This window comes from Hippichthys cyanospilos, chromosome 9, assembly GCF_059441005.1.
Source record: "Hippichthys cyanospilos isolate Australia breed blue-spotted pipefish chromosome 9, RoL_Hcya_1.0, whole genome shotgun sequence".
Taxonomy (NCBI): Eukaryota; Metazoa; Chordata; class Actinopteri; order Syngnathiformes; family Syngnathidae; genus Hippichthys; species Hippichthys cyanospilos.
In genome coordinates this window covers 15,365,336-15,390,000 of record NC_142377.1, presented here as the reverse complement: position 1 = coordinate 15,390,000, position 24,665 = coordinate 15,365,336, and the positions used below count along the sequence as shown (strand labels likewise).

At 39.3% G+C, this 24,665-nt stretch overlaps 1 protein-coding gene and 1 long non-coding RNA gene across 9 annotated transcripts in view; one reads left to right on the top strand and one right to left on the bottom strand.

Moving 5' to 3' along the window:
* The window catches only part of LOC148419098 (uncharacterized), a 15,098-nt gene extending 10,999 nt beyond the window's left edge, over positions 1 to 4,099 (top strand). For both annotated transcript variants that reach the window (XR_015866604.1, XR_015866605.1), the window contains exon 3: positions 3,979 to 4,099. This is a non-coding gene — a long non-coding RNA (uncharacterized LOC148419098). The remainder of the gene's footprint in view (positions 1 to 3,978) is intronic.
* Positions 1 to 24,665, bottom strand: part of dlgap4b (discs, large (Drosophila) homolog-associated protein 4b) — an 82,059-nt gene that overhangs the window by 9,221 nt on the left and 48,173 nt on the right. For 4 of the 7 annotated variants that reach the window (XM_088423506.1, XM_088423509.1, XM_088423507.1 and 1 more), the window contains 7 exons: positions 12,781 to 14,022; positions 12,093 to 12,307; positions 9,140 to 9,290; positions 8,374 to 8,626; positions 7,979 to 8,131; positions 1,690 to 2,111; positions 473 to 561 (listed from right to left, as the gene is read on the bottom strand). In XM_088423506.1, the coding sequence (XP_088279632.1) occupies positions 473 to 561; positions 1,690 to 2,111; positions 7,979 to 8,131; positions 8,374 to 8,626; positions 9,140 to 9,290; positions 12,093 to 12,307; positions 12,781 to 13,977 (2,480 nt within the window). In that variant the 5' untranslated portion in view covers positions 13,978 to 14,022. Of the gene's footprint in view, positions 1 to 472; positions 562 to 1,689; positions 2,112 to 7,978; positions 8,132 to 8,373; positions 8,627 to 9,139; positions 9,291 to 10,232; positions 10,335 to 12,092; positions 12,308 to 12,780; positions 14,214 to 24,665 lie in introns of those variants that run through there. The other 3 variants (XM_088423512.1, XM_088423508.1, XM_088423510.1) reach the window with 3 other exon arrangements.

Here is a 24,665-nt window from a genome sequence, read left to right as displayed (position 1 = left end):
GTTTTGTTAATTACTTTTTAACAACAATCAAATGAACATGCCAACAATTAATTGTGGTAAATCCACCTCGCTCAAAAATTCAAGCATTGTAATTGCTAGCGTGCTAATGGCAAATGCAATTACTAACTTGTTAGCATTGGCAAATTTTGCAAAGTTTATGCTTCTGACGTTGTGGGAACAGTTTGTTTTCCCTTGCTTGAAAGAGTTTGGTGTAGTCAAAAGCTGACGAACAAAAATAGTGAACAATGCTTGGGTGTCTCCTTACTTTTACCCCATATAATGTAGAAACTTTATATGTTGAGAGCTGAATTTGATCATTCAATTTACATAAATGAATGATTTTCTAACTATTGAGGTCAGATATAAACAACCCATATGTATGCCAGGAGTATGCTTAAAGAACAGACAGATTTGTGTGTGCAGCTATAATATAAATTCCTCACGTTGTTACAAGGACAGGAAGAGGACTTACTGCCACCCGTCCTCCACCTGTACTCCAATGGACTGAAATTTGGCCAATGGTGGACTCTCCTCTCGTGGAACCTCTTGTATGCAGTCAACCTCGGGGCAAAAAAATTTACATAAAATCATTAGTTCGTTTATGATCCCTCTAATAATAAGCACGGGCAGCCATAGCCTTTCCTAGTACTTTCAAGCACCTGTTTGTGACTAATTTTCTTTTAAAATGTCACGTTCAATTGTTTTTCTGGTTGGATTTTGTTACTGTGACAACTGGAAAATGGAGGAAGAGAATGTTATTTCAGGACGCAGAGAGCAGGAAAAGCCAGATTTGGATATAATGTACAGTGAAATCTTGCAAGGCCTACAGAAAAAGCCCTGACAAACAAACAGCAAAAAATTTGGAGTACATTTCCATAACTGCCTAAATGAAAGGAATACTTTAGCCATTTTTTCAGCAGTATAAAGTTAATATATTGTCTATAAATGAATAAATATACATTTACAAACAAAAGTATTTTTCAGGTACAATTAACACCTTTAAAAACACAAGTACCTACTTGCTTTTGACTGACTGGTATCACATTTGCTCAGAGTATGGTTTTCTTTTTGATAGCATTATTTTTCCAGATAGTCCCAGTTGTTTTTATAGGTTATTACTAATGTTAATAAGATTTTCAGAGGTACAGAAGTAACTAGTACATATACACAGGCCTAGAGCACTGTCTTGGCAGTGTGAAAATAAAATGTGAAATCAGATAATAATATGTAAATATAATTTCAGAAATAAGTTGCTCCGGAGTATAAGAAAATTGAGTGTAAAAATACGGTATGATAGAGAGATACTCACTTTTTACTGCTGAAAATGGCTAAAAGCGGAAAGTATTCCTCTGAAACTCATTATTCTTTCATCGTATTTATTATGTTACAAAATGAAAGCTAAATAAATGAATGGCTTAAAGATATATATTTTTTAATGCACCTGACGTGCTAGTATGCTGGTGTGTGCATCACTGTAATTACATTTTCAACTTTCCTAAACAGTTTTATGTTTTGGCGCGATTCATAGACACTCATGTTCTTGAAAAATATGGCAAACTAACTTTAGTTTGGCACACTCAGCGCAATTTGTGTCACGGGGTGCCGCGCAGACATTCGAGCGTGCTACATTGTATCCTAATATAAATTGAATCATGGCATGCTGTAACGGCAATCTAAATAGTTATCTACCTGGATGCCTATTGAAGAGAGTTTCCGTCTGGGCAGTGGGATCACAAGAGCCTCGTCAGCTGAGTTACTCAATCCCGATTTCATAGACTCATGCAGGACTAAACTTGAGTCGCACGTTTCCGTGGAAGCGTTGGCCGTAGTGGGGACGAGCGGCTCCCTGGGGATGGCGATGGGAGTGGGGATGATGTGCGGAGGCCGAGGTAATCCCCGGGCGAGGCTGTTGGCGCGGGTGCTGTCGAGGCTGTCCGACGAGTTGCTGTGCGCGTGGCTAGACTGGCTGTTGACCTCTGACCTTTGGTCCTGGTAATTGTCTTGGGCCGACTCGGTGCTGCTCTGTACCGTCACGGAGATGAAGGGTTTGGAGGTGGTGCGTGGCGGCACGGGTGGCGGAGCGGCCTTCTTAGAAGTGGTGATGCATGAGACTGGAAGAGCAAATAACATTAGAACAAGACACATGAGAGAATTCATATTTTGCGTTTGACGGATGTGTGCACTTTCAAAGGCAGTCATTATACAGTAAAAGGAAGCAATAAACACGCAGCTCAAAAGGGGGTGAAGCAATAAATATACAAGTGGAAAAGATTTGAAACACTGCGACTATGATTAATTCTGGACTTAAAAAAAAAAAAAAGCGAAGTCTTTAAATTCAGAATACTGATGAGAAGAAATGCCTTGGACCACTGATCGATGTCAGGGTTCCTATCCACAGAATCAGGACACATTTCTCAAATGTCTCCAAACATACATTAGACATAACATTGTTATTATTATGTAAAAGTAAAAAAGAACAATAACAAAATGTAATGTCCATAAAGTATTTTATGGACAAAAATCTCAACTCATCACAATATGTTGAGCGGTACTCAAATGGTGGCGCATAAAGTCGCTTCAAGGGGTATGTGAGAGTTTAAAATGGCTACGAGCAAATATAATGTATTCCATTGAAATGCTGTGACAGGAACAGCACATATTTCTTTTTAAATTGAAAACAAATTAACTGGAACATGAAGCAACTTTTTGCTAATTTTGTTATGGTGACTCCCTTGTATAACGTTTTGTGACTTTATTTCGTTACGTTTTATACAGATGAGCATTGTCATTGATGTCACAGATGAGCCAGGATTAAAACAGGCTATATTACAGAAAATCTATCTTCCGGAATTGCTTAATACGTCTAGAGATACAGTACCTCCACAAATGTGTTCCAAAGTTTATTCAGTCAGACAAGGAAGGTACAGCACAAGTTTCTAAGTCTTAGGTTTTTTGTTTCCAATCAAAAATGCTTTGCGTTGGTTAGGGGTAAGCAAAAAAAAAAAAAAAAAAACACACACACACACACACACACACACACACACACACACACACACAGAGTACATCATATAAAAAGGCAGAGAACAACTGCAATGTCAGTAAAATTGGATAAATCACTATCTCTCCTCCGCAATTGGTCACCACTTCAAGATTAGATGTGTTGAAAGTTCAAAATGATATATGTTCTACTTGTTGGCGGTCTGGAATGCAGCATTCATCAGACCACGACATTTTGTAAGATTTTGTACTTGGCAGTACTTTAGCAGCAAAAGTAGAAAATGAATTCCAGTAACAGGCTGCTATTAAAACTTTCAAGCTGGATCAATGCTCCTTTAAGACCCAACTCCACATGACTGCAAAACTAATTCAAGCGCTTACCCCCACACAGCAACACTGTTGATAATATGCAAGTACAAATGACACTTTATTAGATGTTGGTCTACCTTCAAGGGACACTGTGTAAGATTTGGACTGTTTTTCATGAAAAAAGAATACATTAAATGATTATACGTTTCAAAAACTTGCAAAAAAATGAGTTCTTAACGACCGAGAATAATAATATTATTATAATAATAATAAACTGGCCAATAAATGAAAAAAATGTTTCTGACAGTGACACATCCTAAAGATATCAACACCTGCTATGACATCACGTCACCGTCAGATACACAGGTTAAATGTCAAGAGCTATTTCTAAACATTGCTTGAATCCAAAGGGTCTCTGACGCCTTCTTTCAAGTTACCATCTCAGTCTCAAGCCCTTTTTGTGAGCATTAAAGTGTACCTGTGGTGCTCAGCAGGAAAAATATATCCATTTTTTGTTCCATGCGGACAGTCGGACTTGTCAGTAGGGTCAGAGACGTGACACGGCCTCTTTGACAGCCGGTCCTTCCTTTCATTGTCTCTCAATCAGTGCGTGTCTTGTGTGTCAGTCTCACAATTTTCCAATTCTGATGAAAGGTTTTTCTATCCATCAAGGTCCTTCAATCAATTGACTCAGATTGGTCACAATCGAAGCAAGAAGGAAGGATTTCCACCAACTCCTGGAAAAGTATAGTGTTGGCCATGTTGTCGTCATAAATAATTTCCTCGACCTGCTTAAAGCTTGCTTTAATAAAACTAGCAAACACATAACACATTTGGATGCAATTATTCTTGATAAACCATTGAAAACTTTGCCTGCGAGCACCACAGGGACATTGGTAAAGGATAAGTGGTGTAGAAAATGATTAAAGGATGCAAGGGCTAGTCAATAAAGTGTATAAATTCCATTCTCATTTGAAAAATTGCTGATTTGAAAATCAGCTAAATGGCAAAATAGAGACAGCAAAAGTGGCAGAATCCTGGATGGACGTACTGTGCCTTCAATAGTTACTAACTACTTAATTGTGGCATGCAATTTTTTTTAAGATATATGTTCAAACTGATTTAAAATCAGTATACACATTACTGTTGCCGGCACCCCTTGCACAGTATTTATTTTTGACTAAATCAAACCATCTTTAAATACATGTTTATTTGGATTTGCTACTGTGATTAAAATTGTCGTCGCCAAGAACAATCAAAAGGAATCTAGGCTTTCTTTTTTGGTCGTATCTCCCAGCCCTGGAGGCAAAAAATCTCCTTCTGACATTTTTATGAGGAAAACAATTTGAAGGCTCTTACTTATAAAGACGGAGTGTCTAGGGCAGACGCGTTCGGAACAAATGGCATCTTGCATGGCAGAAATTCTGTATGGAACAGGCCTGTCAGCATCTGACCATCATGCTGCCTCAGCCATGTACGGGGCTTTGATGTCAGAATGTACAGTACGCCATGCAGACTCTTGTAAATTATATCACCGGATTAACTCAGTTTGAGGAGGATTAGGTGTGCGTGTGTCTGCGCGTCCATGCATCTGGATACCTGCTGGAAAAGCATAAGATGCCATCTTCGTTCTATACACCCCTTGAACCAGAATGTGCACCCCCCACCCCACTAACACACAAACACAACAAGATAAAACAGGTCTATTAAAAAGGCAAGATACGCTGCTCCCATTGGGCTGTCTTCTCTCCACAGATCAGCCAAGAAGCTAATGAACTGAGACAAAGTTCTCTGGTGTTGCAAATCGATTACAAAGGAGGAGGGGGCAAAAGGGTGGGGTGGAGGGTGAATCCGTGTTTATGAAAAAGGACAATTTTGGCTGTAATTCAGACAGACTTGTATCGCCAAGCAACTCCAGCCTTAACAGCTATGCAAACAAAATAAAAAACTTGTGGCAATACTGGCAAAGCTTCACAAAATAAAGTCAAAACATGGACGAAAGGCTAAAGGGCTAAATTGCGAAATTAGTGAGATTCCTCAGAAGGGAATCCAGCAACCCAAACAAGCAGGTGCTTTGTGCCAAAATGTTCTGAGTTGAATCTGTCATGAGCACTGGGCAGTGCAATCAAACTGAGTGGACAGTGATGCTGTTGTCTTGCTCTAAATGTGATTTTCAGAGCTGAAAAACAATTAGCGGGAAGAACCTTGAGCATCTCAAACATTTCCAAAAACACATCAACTGTTTTATTGTTTTTTTTTTTCCACTGGCCTATCTAATCAATGTAACAACTGCTGGTTGGGAATCACTTTGAATGTGGTACTGCTGATAAGGAGAACAAATCGACAACATCAAAACAAATGCAAAGGATCTTATTGCTCAGCAAAATATGAAAAATATGATTAATTAGATATGAATACAAAAATATGTATTTATCTTCTATTTTAGTTCGGTTCAGTAGAATATCTCATTAACACGGTTTACTTTTTAACCTTGTACGCCAGTTAAGTATGTTACTCTTTACTTGACTTAATTGTACTTAAAAGGGAAGACAACTTCCAATATTTCTTATTATGTTTTTTGCAGCTGCCCTAGTCTTCAAATGGTATTCTCATTATTATTATATCCATGGAATATGAATCAAGCAGCAAAATACACCTATTTTTTTCCATTTCAGGGGGCGGCAATTTTGCCAAACTTAAATGAGGGGGATTGTTTTGGCCAGTTACATGAAATAGTGTCAGTGCTAGTAGTGCGATAATAACGTTGTCCTTATGTTAGTTGGTATCAAGACAAGGAACAGGAACAATGAAAAACAAAAGGTTGATTGTGCCGCTCTATTTAACGGTTTAACATTGCTTGCCAAGCTGTCTGCACTTCTGTATTGTTTCGACTAATCACAGCCACAAAACAATGATAACCTTGCCAAAAAGCGTGACAAGGCCCATTGTCAAACCCATGATCACGTCATTAGATAATAACTTAATCTACATTGTTTTTCATTCATATATCAACAACCAAGCAAGAACAGTTAAAAAAAAATACTGTAGAGTCAAGAAAGCAGACAGTCCACGTGTTTTGAGTCCAGAGGAAGTTAGATTATGACAAAAATGACAAAAACATAAAAATGAAGTGATTCATGAAAGCCTTTTTTTTTTTAATAAATAAAAGGGTCCCAGCCAAAATACCCAGTTTTAAATGAACTAATAGCATTTTCCTTCCATTTCTAAACATTGCCTATAGGTTAGATTGATCATTTTACACAGGTAAACATAAACAAATTTGAAATCATATTAAATGGAGCCTCAATAAAACGAACTTTTGACACTAGAAATCTTACCTTCCTGTCATAAACACGCAAGAACGAAGGGTGGCAATGTTTGGAAAGAAGTTTTCAATTCTTGAGTGGATGGTTGATGTGACTCGAGTGACAGAAGACGTCCACGTAGTTTTGTGTGCCTTTTGTCTGAAGCCCGAAAGTCTTCGAGGGGGGCGTGGCGGCATTGCAAATGGTGCGTTCAAACTTAACTCGGACGCCCGATAAAAATGTTAAATGATAGCGATGCATGATGCTATCGTTAAGCTATTTTTAAAAAAATGATGTACATAAACACCAACATGAAGGAATTAAAAAATCGTGACTCGAATTTGTGCACAGTAATATAATATCTAGAAACATGCTTATATACAATTTTAACATGAGAAAATATTCCGAAATCAGCGAAAGCAACATTTGCACCGCAGTTTATGTGTAACGTACGGTGGAGAGCGCCACGCTGTGGATGTTAATATTCACGTCAACAAACGCTGCAGTCACAGCTGCGTGAGTCCAGCCAAATATTTACAGCGTGTAGACACAAAATCCATCGGAATTTAATGCACAGCTTGTCCAATAAATCTAATACAGTCGTTTATTCGCATAGGAAGTCGAGACATTTATTATTGTGATTACAGATTCCAGCAGTCAATTATACTGAAGGCTGTTGTAAACATTATCCCTATTCATTATATTGTTAATATGAAGTTCAACATCAAACGTTGTTTGCAAAAAGGAAGAAAACGGCAATGAGAAATACTGGAGACGTGTCGGCCTGCTTTCTGGTTGTTGATGTGCCCTTGAGGACCACCCCTGGGAATCACACAAACTTAAAGGGTCTATTTGCGTGTCACCCTCACTCTTGACATCTCCCCTTGCAATCCTGCAATTGTCTGACCTGATTCTCAATGTCATGCCCAAAAACCTTCCAAAGATAAAATAATTACATATATATTCAGTGTACAAAAATAGGACTACTACTGGGATTGCTACAACTATATTTGATACCAAATGATCTTTTCTTGAAGATTCTATTATAAATCACAGAATCTAATTGTAATTCTCCAGCAGGGTCCATAGGAGGCGCTCTTCCCAACAGTGCAGACAACACTACAGTACAGTATGGTCTGTATTTTATGTTAAATAATGTACACCAATGAAGGACGTTGTGGATACATTGTGCTGAATAAAAGTTTTATAATATTTGGATATGAATAAAAGAGCATGGAACTCCCAGCAAATCCATAGCAGTGTGTCTGTGGTGTCATAAACACCAGCAAATCACCAACCAACCGGCCCCTTTGGTTAAACTCTGACTGGATTGAGAATGGGGGGAGGAACTGTCTTGACATTGTTACCTGTGTGTGTGGATATGATGCGTGGTCTGTCTGTCCCCAAACGCTGCAGAAAAATTGCAAGTTGTTCCTCCTTTGGAGCTTTGTCCAAGCCAGTGGCTATCAGGTAAGAGCCAAACTGTTCTTTCCATGTCTTCCACTGTGTAGAAAGGCCGTCTAGTTTGGACAAAAGAGGCTGCATTTGAACTAAAAATCTGGTGTGTGTTGTTTAGGTGTGTATATTTTACTGGACCAGTGTCCCACTCACTAATGGTTATCTTAAACTATATCATCAGTTCAATAACGTTTGTCTCCTCTTTCTTCCTTTTTCTGATAGGATTATTAGAAGACATGTATTCCCGTTCAACACATGTATACTCAATGTGTTTTTTTTTTTTTTATTCCAGCTAGTGACTCACCAGTGCTGGTGCCGTAGGTGCGAACGGTGTTGTCACTTGGCGGGAGTGAGCCTGAGTCTATGGAAGCCACGTCATCATCTTGAGAGCAGCCGGCTTGGATGGCTCTCAGGTAGCTGTGGCTGCGGGAGCGGAAGCAAGTGGGCATGGGCATGTCTGGAGGATCTGGGTTGTCCTGAGAATGGGAACGGGAATCTCGGAATGTGGAGTCGGAGCTACGGTCCTCATAATGATGACTCATGTCCAGGTCTCTGAGCTGCACAGACGCAGATGGAAGAGATTGCTATAAAAAACCCATCCATCCATCCATAGACCTACATAAACCCCCCAATGCATTGCCCATCCACTAACCCTAACCTTAACCATCGGAAATATAATTGTATAACCCTAACCCTTAACCTAACCTCAACCCTAACCCAATGAAAACATATACTCGAAAAGCAAGTCTTGACCCTCAAAAAGAGTTCTGAACAAGTGAGGACCGGCCTAAATGTCACCACCTCTCCTAAATGTCCTCAATATGTTGGTACAGTTATGGAATGCAGTGGAGACCAGCGTAAGAAAGGAGCTTAGAGCGTCGTTACATATCTCTTCATTTCGAGTGGGAAAGTCTGCTTTGAGATAACTTCATGAAACATTCATCTGGTACTTTTTATTAAGTAGGAAAAAAAATCTGCTGTGAAAAATAAATAGCCCCAGGAATGCAATTTTGGGACTGACTAACAGCACATCAAATGCCAACAGCCGACTATAATTTTGAAGCACTGACCTGTCCCATGCAGCTTCGTCTGCCCAATGTGCTGCAGGCCTGGCTGAAGTCATCATCAGCCCAATGTGGCACAGGTGAGCCCGTACCCCCAATGCTGTCGAGGTTTTCCAGGCTGCGGTTATTGGCGAGCTCTCTGAGAGATGGAAGACAGCTGCAGAACAAAACAAATGGCCTTGTGTCAAAGAGGAAGCAATATCATGAAGACACATTTCGCCAAAGGAAGAGAAAAACTTAATGGACTATATGATGATGGGGCAGCAAGAGAGGAAATCCAATATCAGCAGTATGGCAATCGGAAGATAAATATAACGATTATTCAAATTTATCTTATCCCTTGCAAAAAAGCTAATTTAAATTCGGTTAAAAGGATATTTCTAATTTGCTTCATGTAGTAAGTATACCAACATAAATGGGTGTGTTTGCTACTCAAAAAAAAAAAAAGAGTACGAATTTAACAAGCTAAAACGCGTTTGACGCCCCTGGTCTAAGCAGAAAAAAAACCCCTAGTGCATCAAAGTTCCAGGAAATAACAAAGATCATTATTTTATCACAATTACACTTCACATACGCAACCGCAATAATCAGAATTCAAACTACAGGCTAGCGGGGCCACAGACAACATGTTTTTGTAAAGAAAAGTTTTAGGATGGCTTCCCTTTTAAATCTTGCCAATTTTCACTGGTCCAAGAGTCCTCCATTTGAAACTAAATGAACAACAGGCAGTCTTGCATTCAATTAAAAGCAAGCATATAAACAGCGCATGAATAATCGTTTTTTTAAGGGATTTTAGCATCAGAACATGCAAAGCAGGTGACGTCAGCCGGCACATGGTCTGTCCGCTGAACCATAATGTTGCCAAACAAGCAAAAGAAGATGAATATGCTTCACAAAAGACAATCTTGACAACATTGTCTTTGCTTCCGCACAACTACAAGAAGATGCCATGTCACAAATTGTTGACAACTTCATCTCCAAAATGATTTACAAGCTTGCTGGTGGGCAGCTGTGATTGGCAGAAGGTATTGTTGGCTTGCCTGCAACGCCACGACACACCCCATGAGATAAATGTGTCTTATATGGGCCTATAACTGACCTGCTCATTGACCTGCCCACTTGGTTGAGGGAGGGAACACTGTGGATGGGTGACCACAGGGCATCCAGCTTCCCTTGCAATAAGGAATAATCCAGAGTTCTGCTGCTTATGTCAGCAGGCCACAAGAGAGGTTAGTCATTCATTCATGTTGACATTTCTCCACATTAGACTATTAAGATTCCTCAAATATATAAGCAAAGTATCTTCTTATTTATTAACAAAGTATCTTTGGCCATATTTGGCAAATATTTTGAGAGAGCAATTTCCCAAACTTGATGATAAATCGTAGTGTGATGGTGTATTGATAGACAGGAGTTATCATTAAATTAGAATAAAAAACATCATAGCATTATTCTTGCTTGAACCATTATTAGACTCAAAAGACTATTTTATCTCCACGGCAGATGTAGCTGGAGGCAGAAAGCCTTTCAACTTCAGAGGGTTGGTGCGTGTCCTCCGGCAAATGTTTTGAATTCTGTGTAGACATTAAAAGGCATGGCAGCGCTGTCTTGCTTCCGTTTTCACAATATTGTCATTGCTACAAAGAACATGCTCTCTTCGGATATTTTATGTGACGTCAACTGGGTATTGCCCTGCTGAACCTTCACAAAATAGTACATAGTGTCTGTCTCAGAAAGCCTAAGCAGAAATCGAGGCTTGCCTGCTATCAACAACGACAGGAATTAATATAAAAGCAGGTCCAAATCCACAAAACCAGTTTGCTCAACATTTAACCACCAAAGCCTTTTGAGCCAGAGCAGTTTTGCCGAAAAACACAAAACACACAAATGAAAAATGTAATTATAATGGTAAATGGGAAGGATTTTATCAACACCATCTTGTCATATTCACCTTGTGGGAACTTAATCTTAGTGTACCAATAGCCACCAATGTGCTAACATAGCCATGACAACTCAGGGAAAGTTGACATTTTTAACTTGTAATTTCTTATTTAAAAATTCAGGAACCCTGGCCAATGTCGAGTCTGTTTTTAACTTTTAACAAACGTCTAAATCCATTCATGTTGTGTTCATCGTTCTAGCTAGTTAACACCTAGCCAACAAAGGAGAACTTTGATCCAGCATCCACATTTCCAAACTTGCTTCATGCTAGCAGGGCGTATGAGGCTAACAGCCAAGTAACGACAAAAGAGTTGATAGACTACTAAAAGCTGCCTCTTCACGGACTGATCGCTTAACAGATCAGTTTAAAGAGCATTATCCGGCTAAACATTTTCAATCTTGAATAAATGATTCTGGGTGACTGGTTTACAAGTATGCATTTCAAAAGATGCTGTGCATACGTTCCCTTAGCCGTTGTGTTCACACTCACAGCGCCGCAAACCACCCATATTTAACTACAGTGGTTAAACTGTGCTTTGAGATGAAAATAGTGTGCTTTTCATTTGCATTGCTCACAGTGCTGGTATACACAGTGCATCATAAAAAAATTATTCATGCAAGAAAATTGAAGCTTGTTTACCTCCTTTCAAATGTGCAGACGTCATGCCTATTGATTATCTGCACCTTGTCTCATAAATTAAGCAAACCAGACCATTATCTACATGTAAATTGCTTTTTAAGTGCTCTTGAGTGACCGGCTGTTGTCAATGCGCTCTAAAGAACTCAATAATTACTATTGGATGTTGTTAAATTGCGCTGTCAGACTCGAACAGGCACTTTCATCATCCATTAATAATTGAATGGGCCAAAATTTCTCCTTCCTTTTGACTGTCATTGTAACTTGGGATTCATCGAATGGCCACTCCCAATTTACACATTGTATACTGATTTGAATATGTCCATCCAATATATTTATATAATGTATACAGTAACACTTGATGTCAGTTGGTGTCCTTACTTGCGTGGGGGTAGCTGGTCACTCAGAGAATGTTGCGTAGCCCTGAGGTAGCTCTGACGGCGAGCGGCAGTCTTTGGCGAGGGTTTGGGGCTCCCCTCCGAGTCTTCGCTGTCCTCCATATCCGCCATGGCCTTCACGTAACTTCCACTGCGCATGCGCCGGCAGGGAATTTCATTGGCACCCCCGCTGCGGCCTAATGAGCTGCTCCAGTCCCCCTATGGGCAGCAATAAATTGCGAGATTTCGTTTTAAAATTGACACCACGCCGTCGCACCTTTTTGTTTCACTACAGTGAATAATCATCATTATTAAAAAGTCACAGTTAGTAAACGTGGATTCCGTTCGGTAAGAGGTGCAACGATTGATTTATCTATTGCGGTTATTTTTAACATGAAAAAACAAACCCGTTCCCTGGGGTCAACAGCGCCCCCCCGGTACCGCCTCGCACCCCGCCAGTGGGGCGCTGCCCCACTATTTGAGAAGCACTGCTTACCACGACAACCAAATCATAAAAAAAGTCTTCTGCACTGTCAATTAAAAAACAGTAACGTTTACAAAAACAATGAATATTAAGGAAACCAAAAATACATGCAATTCAACTATTAGTCAGCAAAATAATCAAAAGATTTAACAATTCTTAAAGTAAATGTTAGTTGCAGCCCTACATTTATGGTTTAGGCCTCACTTACCCTTCGACCAACCTGGAGGTAGTTGCAAGTCAGTTCTTGTTGGCATGACCTGGACTTGAGTAAGGACCTATCAAGAGTGGCTGAGCCCTTCTGGATCACTTGCCTTGGCTGACCCATAGTCAATGCGGACCAGGAGCCTCCTTTCATGTAGTCGTTATCATTCATGAGCACATTCCCCGGTCCCCCAAGCCCATTTCCTCCTACACTGGTAGGCGCGGCAAGGGTTTGATACTTCATGTCGTTGGTGCTTTTCGAGGAGCTGATGGTGTTGAAACCGCTATGAATGTATCTGTTCTGGCCCCCCTGGCTCTCATGGCCAGGGGGGCGTCCGACGGTCATCATGGCCATGGTGTTATGGAAGCTGCTCATGTCACTGCTGTCCAAATCGTCGGAACTCCAGTAACCCGACATGTTGGAGCGCGGTCGCCGCCTGGCGCTCGCTTCCGATTTAGTTCCGCGATCTTTACTTTTGGCTCTGCGGTTATGCTTCCCTCCGTCGTCGGTGCCCGACGAACCTCCGCCGCTACCCGTCGAGCGTCCGTTGACGTTTCCTTTCATGTGGTGGCTTTCCAGCGACTGGGACTTGGCAAAGAGCTTCTGCACCGAGTGCAGCATGTAACGAATGCGCCCAGGACTGTCCGTACGCTGTTTGCCCGCGGCTCCCGCAGAAGCTCTATGGAACTGTAAGGTGCTGAAGCCATCCCGTCCTCCGGGTAGCTGCTTATCAAACTCCAGAAGACTATGTGGTGCCTGGGTCTTGCTCACGTGATGAGATATCGTAGCTGAGCCGCTTGTGATCATGGATGTTCGTCCGCTAAGCTCAGCCATGCCCATACTTGATCCCATGCCCAGAGACATGGACGCTCCCAATGTCCCAGTCCTCATCCCAGCAACGCCCTCCATGGGTGGAGAGAAGTCCGACGGCTCGTAGGAGTTGTAGTGGATCCTGGGGAAGGTACTGCTGTTTGACAGCTGGTTGTTGAGGGGTAGCAGGCATTCCGGTGGAAGGGAGCCAGGGTTAGCAGATGGGTACAGATGGGGGTCCATTGTGCCATATTGGTCCATTGTCGGGCTCAGCAGGTAAGGACTCCGTGGCATTGTGCTGGTCTTCTGAGGGTAGAGAGCCTCTAAGTGACCAGAGGAGGGGTCACAGGAGTCAGACAGGTGTCTGGTATGGCTGGTCCCCAGCCCTTTCATAATGACGACCAGGACCGACCTTCTAGTAGACCTAGAATTTGACTCCTAGATCACACAAACACACACAAAAAAGAATTAGAAGGAAATGCACAAGTGCGGTGGCATATTCAACACAGCCAGTGATACACGCCTACTCACAAGCCTAACAAGAGCACAAACAAGCTACGTGTAGTGCTGTGAGGCAAATATTGGAATGTGCCAACAATCCATCGCCTCATACAATGAACATCTGTGCTCGAAAGAAATGGAACCAAAATAGGTGAAACAATGATCTTCAGTTAGTTGGATAGAGTCTCGTCGAGACACCTCCTCAACTATATTGGCAGAATATTAATCAGAGCTGGAACAAAAAAAAGATTTTGATAATCTATTAATTTGTTGATTACTTTGTCGGTTCATCAGCATATTAGATCATTTTAATAAGCTGTTTATTAAAAAAAAAAAAAAAACATGACATGGTTTCAAGTCGACAAATTACAGTAATTCCGTTGGTTATGTCAGTAACGACAGAAAATAGGCAGAAAAAGTGAATGTTTTCCAAAGTAAAAGCAAACTTGTATTTTCATTCAACTCAAATCTAATCCGTCTGCTTTCATGTAGGATGATAAAAATTTGACAACATTCACTGCTGTGAACTCAAAACTCTGAGCATTTGGACGAGGTAAACATTGGTATCCAAATAATTACAATTTCCTCATTTATTGCAGGGTTTATGTTATCCAAAATACCGGCAAAAACCGAAATTGAAAGAGATTGAACTTTTTAGTTCCTTTTTTTAGTTTTCCATTGTCTATTTGTTGTTTTTAAAAAAACAAACAACACCATAGAACTGGAATAATTTTGCCTGGTCCAATGAGGAAAAAAAAATCTAGAAAAGATAGTAAAGAAAACCTGCAATACATATGGTCATAATAGAAAATCCACGTATTTTTTTAAAATAAAGTGTTATATTTTGACTGGTCTGAATTAAAAGGAAGAAAAATTGCGAGAAAAATAGTGACGTAAACCTGCGATAGGTAATAAAGCATTTTCATTCGGATGATTGGTTATTTGAATTCCTTTGAATCGGAATACATGGTTCCATGTAATCCGGGCTAATTAGTTGTTTATTGAATGTTTCACCTCAAATACTAATCTCATATTTTCTCTACCAATTAAAAGTAATGCTAAATTCATCTGTGTTTCGTCCAGATGGATGGATTAATTTTTCCCCACAAGTGCAAAACTTTTGTCACACAAGTAAACAATTCCGCTCTCAAAGGATCAGCTAGAATGAATTTCCGCTGGTGTTTTGCATTATCCATTATTAATAATGTTGTAAAAGGAGCAATGTGCTTAGCAAAACAAAGTTCTACAAACATGCATTTATTGAATAATTTAAGTGGCTGTACCTCTTGCTTGATTTCTTTAATAAGGCAATGCAAAAATGTGCATATTCGCAAAACAAGAGAGTTTAATAGGGTTTGAATACGTGAAAACGAATTTACATTAGGACAGACTTTCAAATATGTTTGAACATACATGCAATTACATTGGAACCTATTTGTGAATGTTTTAATGCACTTGGAAATCCTTTCAAATCTTGTAAATATGTTAAATGTATTCAAGTGTGTTCAAACATATGTACAAGTGAGTTAGAACATATTTTCAAATAAGTTTGAATGAACAGTCACATGTTTGAACCTATTTGTAAATACATTTAAAAGCACTTCTAAATATGTATTAAAATACAGTACATTCAAACGAGTTTGCCTTTCAAAGTTTTTCAGTCCGTGTTAGCATCTCCATGCTTTGGTAGACGTACATGTTATTAGTAATGGAATGTACCATGTGAGCAGATAATAAAGTGTCAATATTATCAAGCACAAATTCAACCAGCGAAGATAATAATGAGCGACTAGCGCCATACAAATTGCATTTTGTCCGATTTGTACTGGTTGAATGACTTCACTCTGAGTCAGTTCAAGAAAAAAATAGTAGAAAATAATTACTGTGGTGTATTCACATCAACACTTGTTGTGTTTAAAGCTGATTGGATGAGAGGTTACCGGATTGGAGCTGATATGCATGACCGGCTGCATTCTTAGCAAACAACAGACACAAACAAGCTCATGCAGTGATGCAGCAAACTTGTTTTGTACGCTGTGGAAAGGCTTCTCAAATTTGCCATGCTCACCTTTACCAAAGCCAACACCTGGAGGGGGAAAAAAATAATTGCAAGCTGCTCGACAGCCGATAAGTTATGAGATGCAAAGAGGCTCATTTAGGAGACGACACTTTATTCATGATGCAACGTAATTAAATCTTCTATTGCATGAACTCCATCTTGCCAAAATAAGGTATGCGATGTTTCTTCCTTACAAGAAGATCAAAAAGATGCTCTGTCCCCCCTAAAAAAAATCTATAAATGATATGCCTGTCTGTCAAGCTGCCATTATTAGCATGCTGCAAGCACAGACTCATTTAGTGTCATTAACACAGCTTCTCCGAATACTATCTCCACTGATAGGGTCAAATCCTCTAAATCCTTTTACACCACATTAGCTAACTGCCTCAGACCTCATAGTGGCACGCCACTCAGATAAGCTTAACAAACCCTGTTCAATGTGTCACCCACTATATATAATGTTTCATCAGGAGGACATAAAGGCCACAAATAAATAAACATACAGTATATATATATATATATATATATATATATATATATATATATATATATATATATATATATATATATATATATATAATATATATATATATATATATATATATATATATATATATATATAAGCACTAAAGTAATTGGTTACTTTAGGCACTAATGGGAGTAAAGTAATGCATTACTTTAAGTAAATACTAAAGTAATTAATAGTGTAATAAAGTTCCATATGAGTAATTTATTCCTTTAATGTATAAAGTCATTGATTACTTAATTGATTACTTGATGCATAATTGATTACTTTATTATTGAATTCAATTAGCACTACAGATGTCTGTATCTTGATTGTGTGACCGGAAATCTGGGGAAAATATTAGGGTTAAGAAAATTCCATTTCATTTTTTGTAGTTTCTTTTCACATATAAAGGCTAGAAGTACACACATATTAACAAAAGAAAAAAAATATTTACATGTATTATAGATAAGGTGACAACCTCGCAAGAAACAGCAGATATAAACATAGCCAATTTGTGAACATTTAGATGCTTTAGACTACTTGGTTTAAACTACTGCTTCACTAGCTATATAAACGTTGTTGTGCAGTTGTTTAATTAGAAAAAGAGAAATAAGTTAAACAGACAATTTGAATGCACATTTTTTTCTGACCTTAAAATGTCACTGAAGTATCGAATCAGGACTTGGCATTGGCGGATCCTCAAAATCAGGTGACTCAGGCTTTGACTTGAGTGCAAAAAAATGAGATTGGGAGATTTCTATTTAGTACTAACCCTTTTTAGACATTCTTTTATCTAAATCTAAGACAAAGGTTTTTAATGTCGTGTCTTTTACAAATTAAGAGCAAAACAAATAGAACATGAAGCAACATTTTGCAAAATCATTTTTTTCATGACTGCTTTGCAAAATGCTGCTTTTTTTGCTAAGGTTTAAACAGATGCAAATTGTCATTAGTAATACATTAGACAGAAAAAACAAAACATAATGTTACACGATTGAGGTTGAGAACCACCGATCTAGGTCAAGCAGTTACATTCCCTAGTTAGCATACAAATGTTTAGTGGCCAATGCATGCAAGCAACAATGCGAGCGTGAGTGTTCGTGGAGTGTGTGTAATATTACACCCTGCATGGAGCGTCTGGTGGCAGCCACGTGCACTGGGAAGCTGCAATCTGTTCCTTCAAGGGGGGTGAGGGGCATTTTGGCAGCATGTCCAATTCATGACCTCAGCAACACTAGGCCAGTTCTCACAATTCAGCAAAGGAGGGACATGTGAGTGAATAAAAAGTCACATTTGACTTCTTTCTGATATTGTCTGGCAAGTGTCAAAGCAATATATAGAAGACAAACACTTCTTTTTTTTGTTTGTTTCTAGTCCATTAACTGACAGGCAGCATTAGGGATGCTAATGATGAGGAGTATCACACACGTTCTCACAGATTATTTTCTCTCATGAAATATCACCTCTGGAGCCGTCATAAATATGTAAATACACATTTTCAGGCTGGAGTTGTGCAAGGCTGATAGTCCACAGTAGCGTATTGCGGTTGCATAAAAACTCGTTGAACTCTAATCTGAGCTATTAATACCACTTACACAATCGGATGAGAGATGAAAAACAAGCCTGCCATTATTTATTTATTTATTTTTACTTTAAAAAGCTAATAATTCCAAATGAAAGGCAAGCAGTAATAAATGAACAACATGTTCATGGCTGTTATTGTTGTTTGTAGTAGCATCAAATTGCTCAGCATCATACTGAGAGTTTATTAGTCTGATTATGTAATGCATTTATATTTGTAAATGGTTAAAAAAAAGTCCTCATTTCAGTGCTAAAATTTTTGGTAATAAGTGTGACACACAGGAAAACAAATTCCAAAAACATCTCCTACTTTATAAAGTGATAAATTATGCAATGGGTTAATCTAACCCACAACACAACAGGAGGGTTAAAATGAAACTAATTAATTTCTTTGTAAAGAGAGAATTTATTTTAAATTAGCTCTCACTCGGCGGCTCAGTGGCACAGTAAATAGCACGTCTGTCCCTCACAGTTAAAGGGACTCTAGTTCAAATCCACCTGGCTCTGGCCTTCCTGTGTGCAGTTTGCATGTTCTCCCCAAGCCCGAGCCCTCCGGCTTCCTCCCACACTCCACAAACATGCATGCCAGGTGTATTGGACATATTACATTTTCCTTAAGTGTGATTGGGTGCGTGAATGTTTGTTCCTCTCCGTGTGCCCTACAATTGGCTGGCGAGCAGTACAGGGTGTCCCCAGTCAGCTGGGATAGGCAACAGCAAGCCTGTGACCCTTGAGATGATATAAATATAAAAATGGATGGATGAATAGCTCTAACTGACAGACACACACATACACATACACACACACATATACATATATATATATATATATATATATATATATATATATATATATATATATATATATATATACATATATATATATATATATATATATATATATATATATATATATATATATATAAATAAATGTGTGTGTGTGTGTAATGCAGATTTTGTTTTTTTTTTGCACTTCATTTCTGCACCAGCAAGTCAGTGGGCGAGTCTGTGCGAAGGATATCATCCTCTCATCTGAGCATTGGTGCACAGCTCAATCAGTCAGAACTGTGCCCATCTGCTGTACTGGCCTGGAACACATGGGGCAACTCCAGCGCGTCTGTGTGTGGGCTCACAATTATGGGTCTCAAACTTAGTGTTGAGGAGGAAGCGACGACGTGGAGCTGCGGTGCGAGGGTGACGGCAGTGAAAATGAAAGCAAACCAGAGGGAATGAGGTGGCTTCAAGAGTGGCGCAGGAAGAAGAGAGATGAGTCGGAGCATCAAATGAAGAGGTTACACAGCAAGGAGGTTTCATCTCTTTAAAAACATGTCAAACTAGCGATATAAAAATAGAACATGTGCATTAAATGCTATTTTGTGGCCGTTCATCGAAAATGTATAGCTTCCTACAGTTGGGTAAGCAAATAGAGTTCATTTTTACAAAAATATTGAGGTGGAGGTAAAAGCTGCCTCTAAAGACAAAGGATTTATAGTCAGACTGAATTTGAAGATTAGATAAGCTTTGCCGGCAAAACCAAGCTTCAAGTCCAAACACCTGTTCTGTCTCTTTAAAAGCTTGTGTGTGTGCGCAGGTGAATGATGCGTTCAACAGCAGTGCAGAAAATTGTATGATTGTAGGTAAAACATAATTTATTTTAAACTGTGGATATGTGGTGAAGGAAGGAAGGCAGGAAGGAAGGAAAAATCATTGATAGGATAAAAGAAGGCAGTAAGGAATGAAGAAATAGAGCGAAAAAAAAGGAAATAAGGAACAAGAAAGGAAGGGAAGAAGATAGAGACGATGAGAGGAAGTCATAACTTATTAAAAAAGAAATGAATGACAACACGAAGAAAGGAAACAAAGGAAAGAAGGAGAAAAAATGAAGAGGGGAAGGAAGCACAGACGAAGAAAGGAACAAGGAAGAGAAATGAATAAAAAGAAATAAAGGAAACAGAATGAAAGAAAAAAAAGTAAAAAATTAAAATAGGAAAAGGAAGGAGGGAAAGATGGAAGGAATGACAAAAGGAATAAATAAATGGGAAAAGAAAAGAAGGAAAATACGGGAGGAAGCAAGAAAGCAAAGAAGAAAGAAAAAAAGCCACAAAGAAAGGAAGGGTGGAAGGAACGAATCCGCTTAAGGAAGGAATAAATGAGAAAAGCAAGGAAGAAAGGATGGGATGAGAAATTGAAGGAAAGAAAAAAGGATAGACAGAAGGTGGAAAGACAGGAAAGGAATGAATGAGAAATAGGAGGAAGGAAACAAGGAAGTGAGAAAGGAAGGAAGGAAGCTAGACCAGGCCAACACACAAAGCCACACCGAACATAAGTCACGTGAGACACCTTAAACAAATAGCGTGAAAAGTCTAACCTTGTCCTAATTACACCTCATCTGTTCCATCAGTGCTGTGCGCTGGCCTATTTTCATCGCTATAAATTTATCAGCCTCCCCTCTGTTGTGCGAGATAACCCACACTGATTTTAGCCTTTCTCCGAAGACCGCTCGGCGGAAAGGAAAGACCGGTGGCGCAATGTCAGTGCCACCTTCTTCTTCCCTGCCCCCGAAAGCCACTTCCGTTTTGCAAGTGAGCACACTAAAAGCGTATTCTGTTAGAGTGGAAAAAAACGTGCAGATGATCCTAAAATAGCTGTTCAGAACTTTTAATTCGGAAGGTACGTTGTATGTTTATGTTCTGCATAGTTCGGCCAAGTTATCATCATAATATGCCTGTCTCTTTTGGGGTCCTTTGCCAATAAAGAAACACAAGTATCGAATTTGACATTTTATCTGTTGCAAATCAGAGGCAATAATTCAAACAGACATCATTATGCGCGCGCACAGCCCGCAAGCATCTTTTTCTGAACGCACGGATATTACAATGCTTGATTGCACTACTGAAGACACTTAGAGACTTGTCTCACAACGCACGCGAGTAAAAGAGCTCAAAAAGCCATCATTCTGAGGGCACTTAACCAACCACTGTTTCACTTGGATTTTTTTTTTTTTTTTTTAATAAGGCCGCATTACTTTTGAGTAAATCCAATTTCTTTCAGGTTATATGCGAGCAATGTTGGAAACACTGCAGCATTTGAAAATGTATGTCATCTTTCTCCACTTCACTAGGACCTTCAGAAGACAAAACCAGTTGCAGCATCTTTTTTTGTCAAGAGCGCTTCAAGATTGCTAACATCGAAGTTTATTCCAAAGCTCGAATTCACCAACGTCCGTTACGAGCACTCAGGTCTCGGCCCACTATCATAATCCTGAAATCTAATCCACTTCCACATGTCCTTGGAATGACACGCCAACGCCACAGTTCTGATCAAAAGATCTTCTAGGCTTCACCTCCACAGAAGCTGTGACGCAATAAGATTTCCCGCCGCACGAGGGACAAGCATGTGGCAGGAAATGGAGGACACCAAGTGGGTCAAATTCCATATTCATGCTTTTTCAATCCCCACATGACCCGACGTCACCAATAATACCGTAATGGCCGTCTGTCAAGCGGCCAACCTGTCAGCTGCACCGGGTGGGAGCCGTTGCCACGGCAACAGTAAAAAAGCCAGCAGGTCAGGCCAAGATGGCACACAGATATATTTAATATGACATTTAGGAGATGTGGTCTATAAACCTTCAGCTCATAAGGCTTATCCTCCAAAGTCACATAGGGGCTTAATATACTGAGGTTGTTTTTATCATAGTTTTATTCGACGTTAGTTTATCGTAGAAATATGTCAGCTAACCACCGTGTGCTGGAAATTAAAAAAAGTAAAAAGTAACAATAACATCTATTGCAAGATCAGGGTGTTCTGTTGCTAGAGTCAGTTTAGGTATTTACCATCTTTGCCATATAGGGCAGAAGCTCTCAAATGGAGGTACGTGGAGTATGTGTGTTTTCTTTTTTCAAATGAAAAGCAAATTAATTGGAAAATTAAACAACTCAAAGCTCAATAGTGTTGTTGTGAATTCATTGCAAAACTTAAGTGAATTCAGTATGGATGCATATTGTCATTAGTGACACAATTTTAAGACAGAATAACCAGAAAGAAAACTGACGTTACATGACCTACCTTCTGGAGTTCTTTAAAGAAATATGCCAACTACCCAATGTGGTTCCAAAACTGAGATTTTTAATTGGCTTCTTCACGTATCAGCATGTTTAATTTAATAGTTTTTGATGCCGTAACAGGAACAAAACATTTTTGTTTTCAAATTAAGAGTGAATTAATTGAAACAATTAGCAAATTATAGCTAGAATGCTTATTGACTTCTTTGCAAAACATCAGTTTGAGTATTGTCATGACAGAATTCTAAGAGGCCAACAGAAGTAAAACATATTATTAGGGAGGGAAGTATAAATGATATTCCAAGTGCTGTGTCTAAACTAAAGTTTGTGTTGCATATTGGAACCAACATCCTTCACGCAATCAAAGAAAGCGATGCACTTTCTGAGTCAGAAGGTTCATCTTAACATTTGTTTTTTGACATCGTCTATTTTTAAAAGCGTAGGTTGTGTAAGTTAATAAGTACGCTTACCCAGGTATGACATTTGGCAAAGCTGCCATGACTCATCTAAATATAAATAGATTCGAGGAGGCATCTCTGGAGGAGATTAAGTGCTTTATTTTTTGGGGGACTTTTTTTTTTTTTTTTTAGATCTTGTGTTTAGTTTTAACCTGTTTAAATTTGTGTTTTGTTACCTGGCCTTTAGTGACAAAGATCAAGTTCCGCCTGATCTCATCAGCCTCCTCTATCATGTCAAACAGGCCATGTCTGCCGATTACAATACAATTACAGACAATTACAATATTACTGTATTTGACATTACACTGCTGTTAGTGCATTTCAGAATTTCAATGTTAATATTCAAATTCAAGTTCGGGCGTCTAGGTTAGGGACAGCTGTTTTACAGTAAAATTACAGTAGATGCTTTTGGTGGGGCTAACGTTAACAGCTAGCCTACATCAGTGTTATTGTTTACTGTTTAACTTGAGTTTTTATATGCTTCATCTTGATACACATTCACCAGAACTGTTTATAGACTATTATTAATAGCAATTGTACAGTGAATATTAGCGTTAGCTTACCTTGTCATTATTGCTAGTTGCACGAGGTATCTTGTTGACAAGGTTTTGAAATGGCTCAGCGCAATCCTCCGCATGTTTTCTTTTGTTCATTTCACGTTATTATGCCATTGCTCTAATGATTTGTCAAATTACTGGTGCTATTTCGCAAAGTGGACAGCTCTTTAGGTGCACCTAACAATTATATTCTTCTTGTCTCTATCTGTGACGAACTGAAAGTAATGCGCGTATGTCCATCTTGTGTACGTATTGTTCATATTCAACCTGTAGTCTGCTGCTGCCGCATTCATCTGCTGTAGCCTCGAACTTCTCTCGCAGTGTTTTGTGAATTTGAGGAAGAAAAATACCACTTTTAGGCAAAAAATTGCATTGTAATGAATTGCGTTATTCTCGATTGTAATGAGTACAATATTATAATTTTTTGTGTGTAAGATTTATACTACCGCGTTTCAGCAAAAAGTAATGCATTACAGTAATTACATTCCACAGTAGCGGACATTATTTTTTTTGGTGTCTATCTTTTGACTCATTCAAGCTAGCCTACTAAATCCTGGTTGAGGACATCCTTCCCTTTCCAAATATGTCCGGGGTTTTTAGGTGTGATGTAAGTAACTTTGCTGTCTTGCCGACACAAAATGGACTCAATAATGGAGTTCAAATGAATAGGCTGGGTCTCAGCAGATAAAAAGTTTCAACCCTCAGTTATGGGGGAGTATCTTCAGGCTGACAACATCACTGCAGTCTCATGCAGAGAGAGCTCCATTTTGATCACAGAGTTGCTGCACGTTGTGCCTTGCGCTGATCTGATCATCCCCCGGCAAATGTTGCCTGTCACACCTACATTGTGAAGCCTGAATTTTCCACAGCGATCGTCGTGTGATTCATTGATCATCAGATTAATTACGCAGCGTGGAGACAAAAGCCAGTGTCAAATGGGACCTTTGGATCCATTTCTCGCACCTCCAGCAGAGCCTATTATGAGTGTGATTCCACTTCCGCTCTCTCATCCACCATCGCGGGTGACTCGACCCAGGGGCCTTACTGGGGGGATGAAGAGAAGCTCCGTGATTGGAGCATTTTGTTATCAGCTAAACACAGCTACACAGCCAGCAGGACCCCCATTTCAACAGGAAACTGTAAATCAATACACACGTGAAAGGGTCTCCAGTGTACACATGTGTTTGTATGAAGCTGTTAGAGTATTTCAATGCAAATGTACCCCCCCCCCACCCCCCTATCCCCAAAGGCACAACAAGGACAGAATCTCGTGTGTGGCTCAGGAAGAATGAGCACGGAAGAATGAATGACCGTGACTTGACATTAAAGGATTTATTTATCTACATTGTGGATA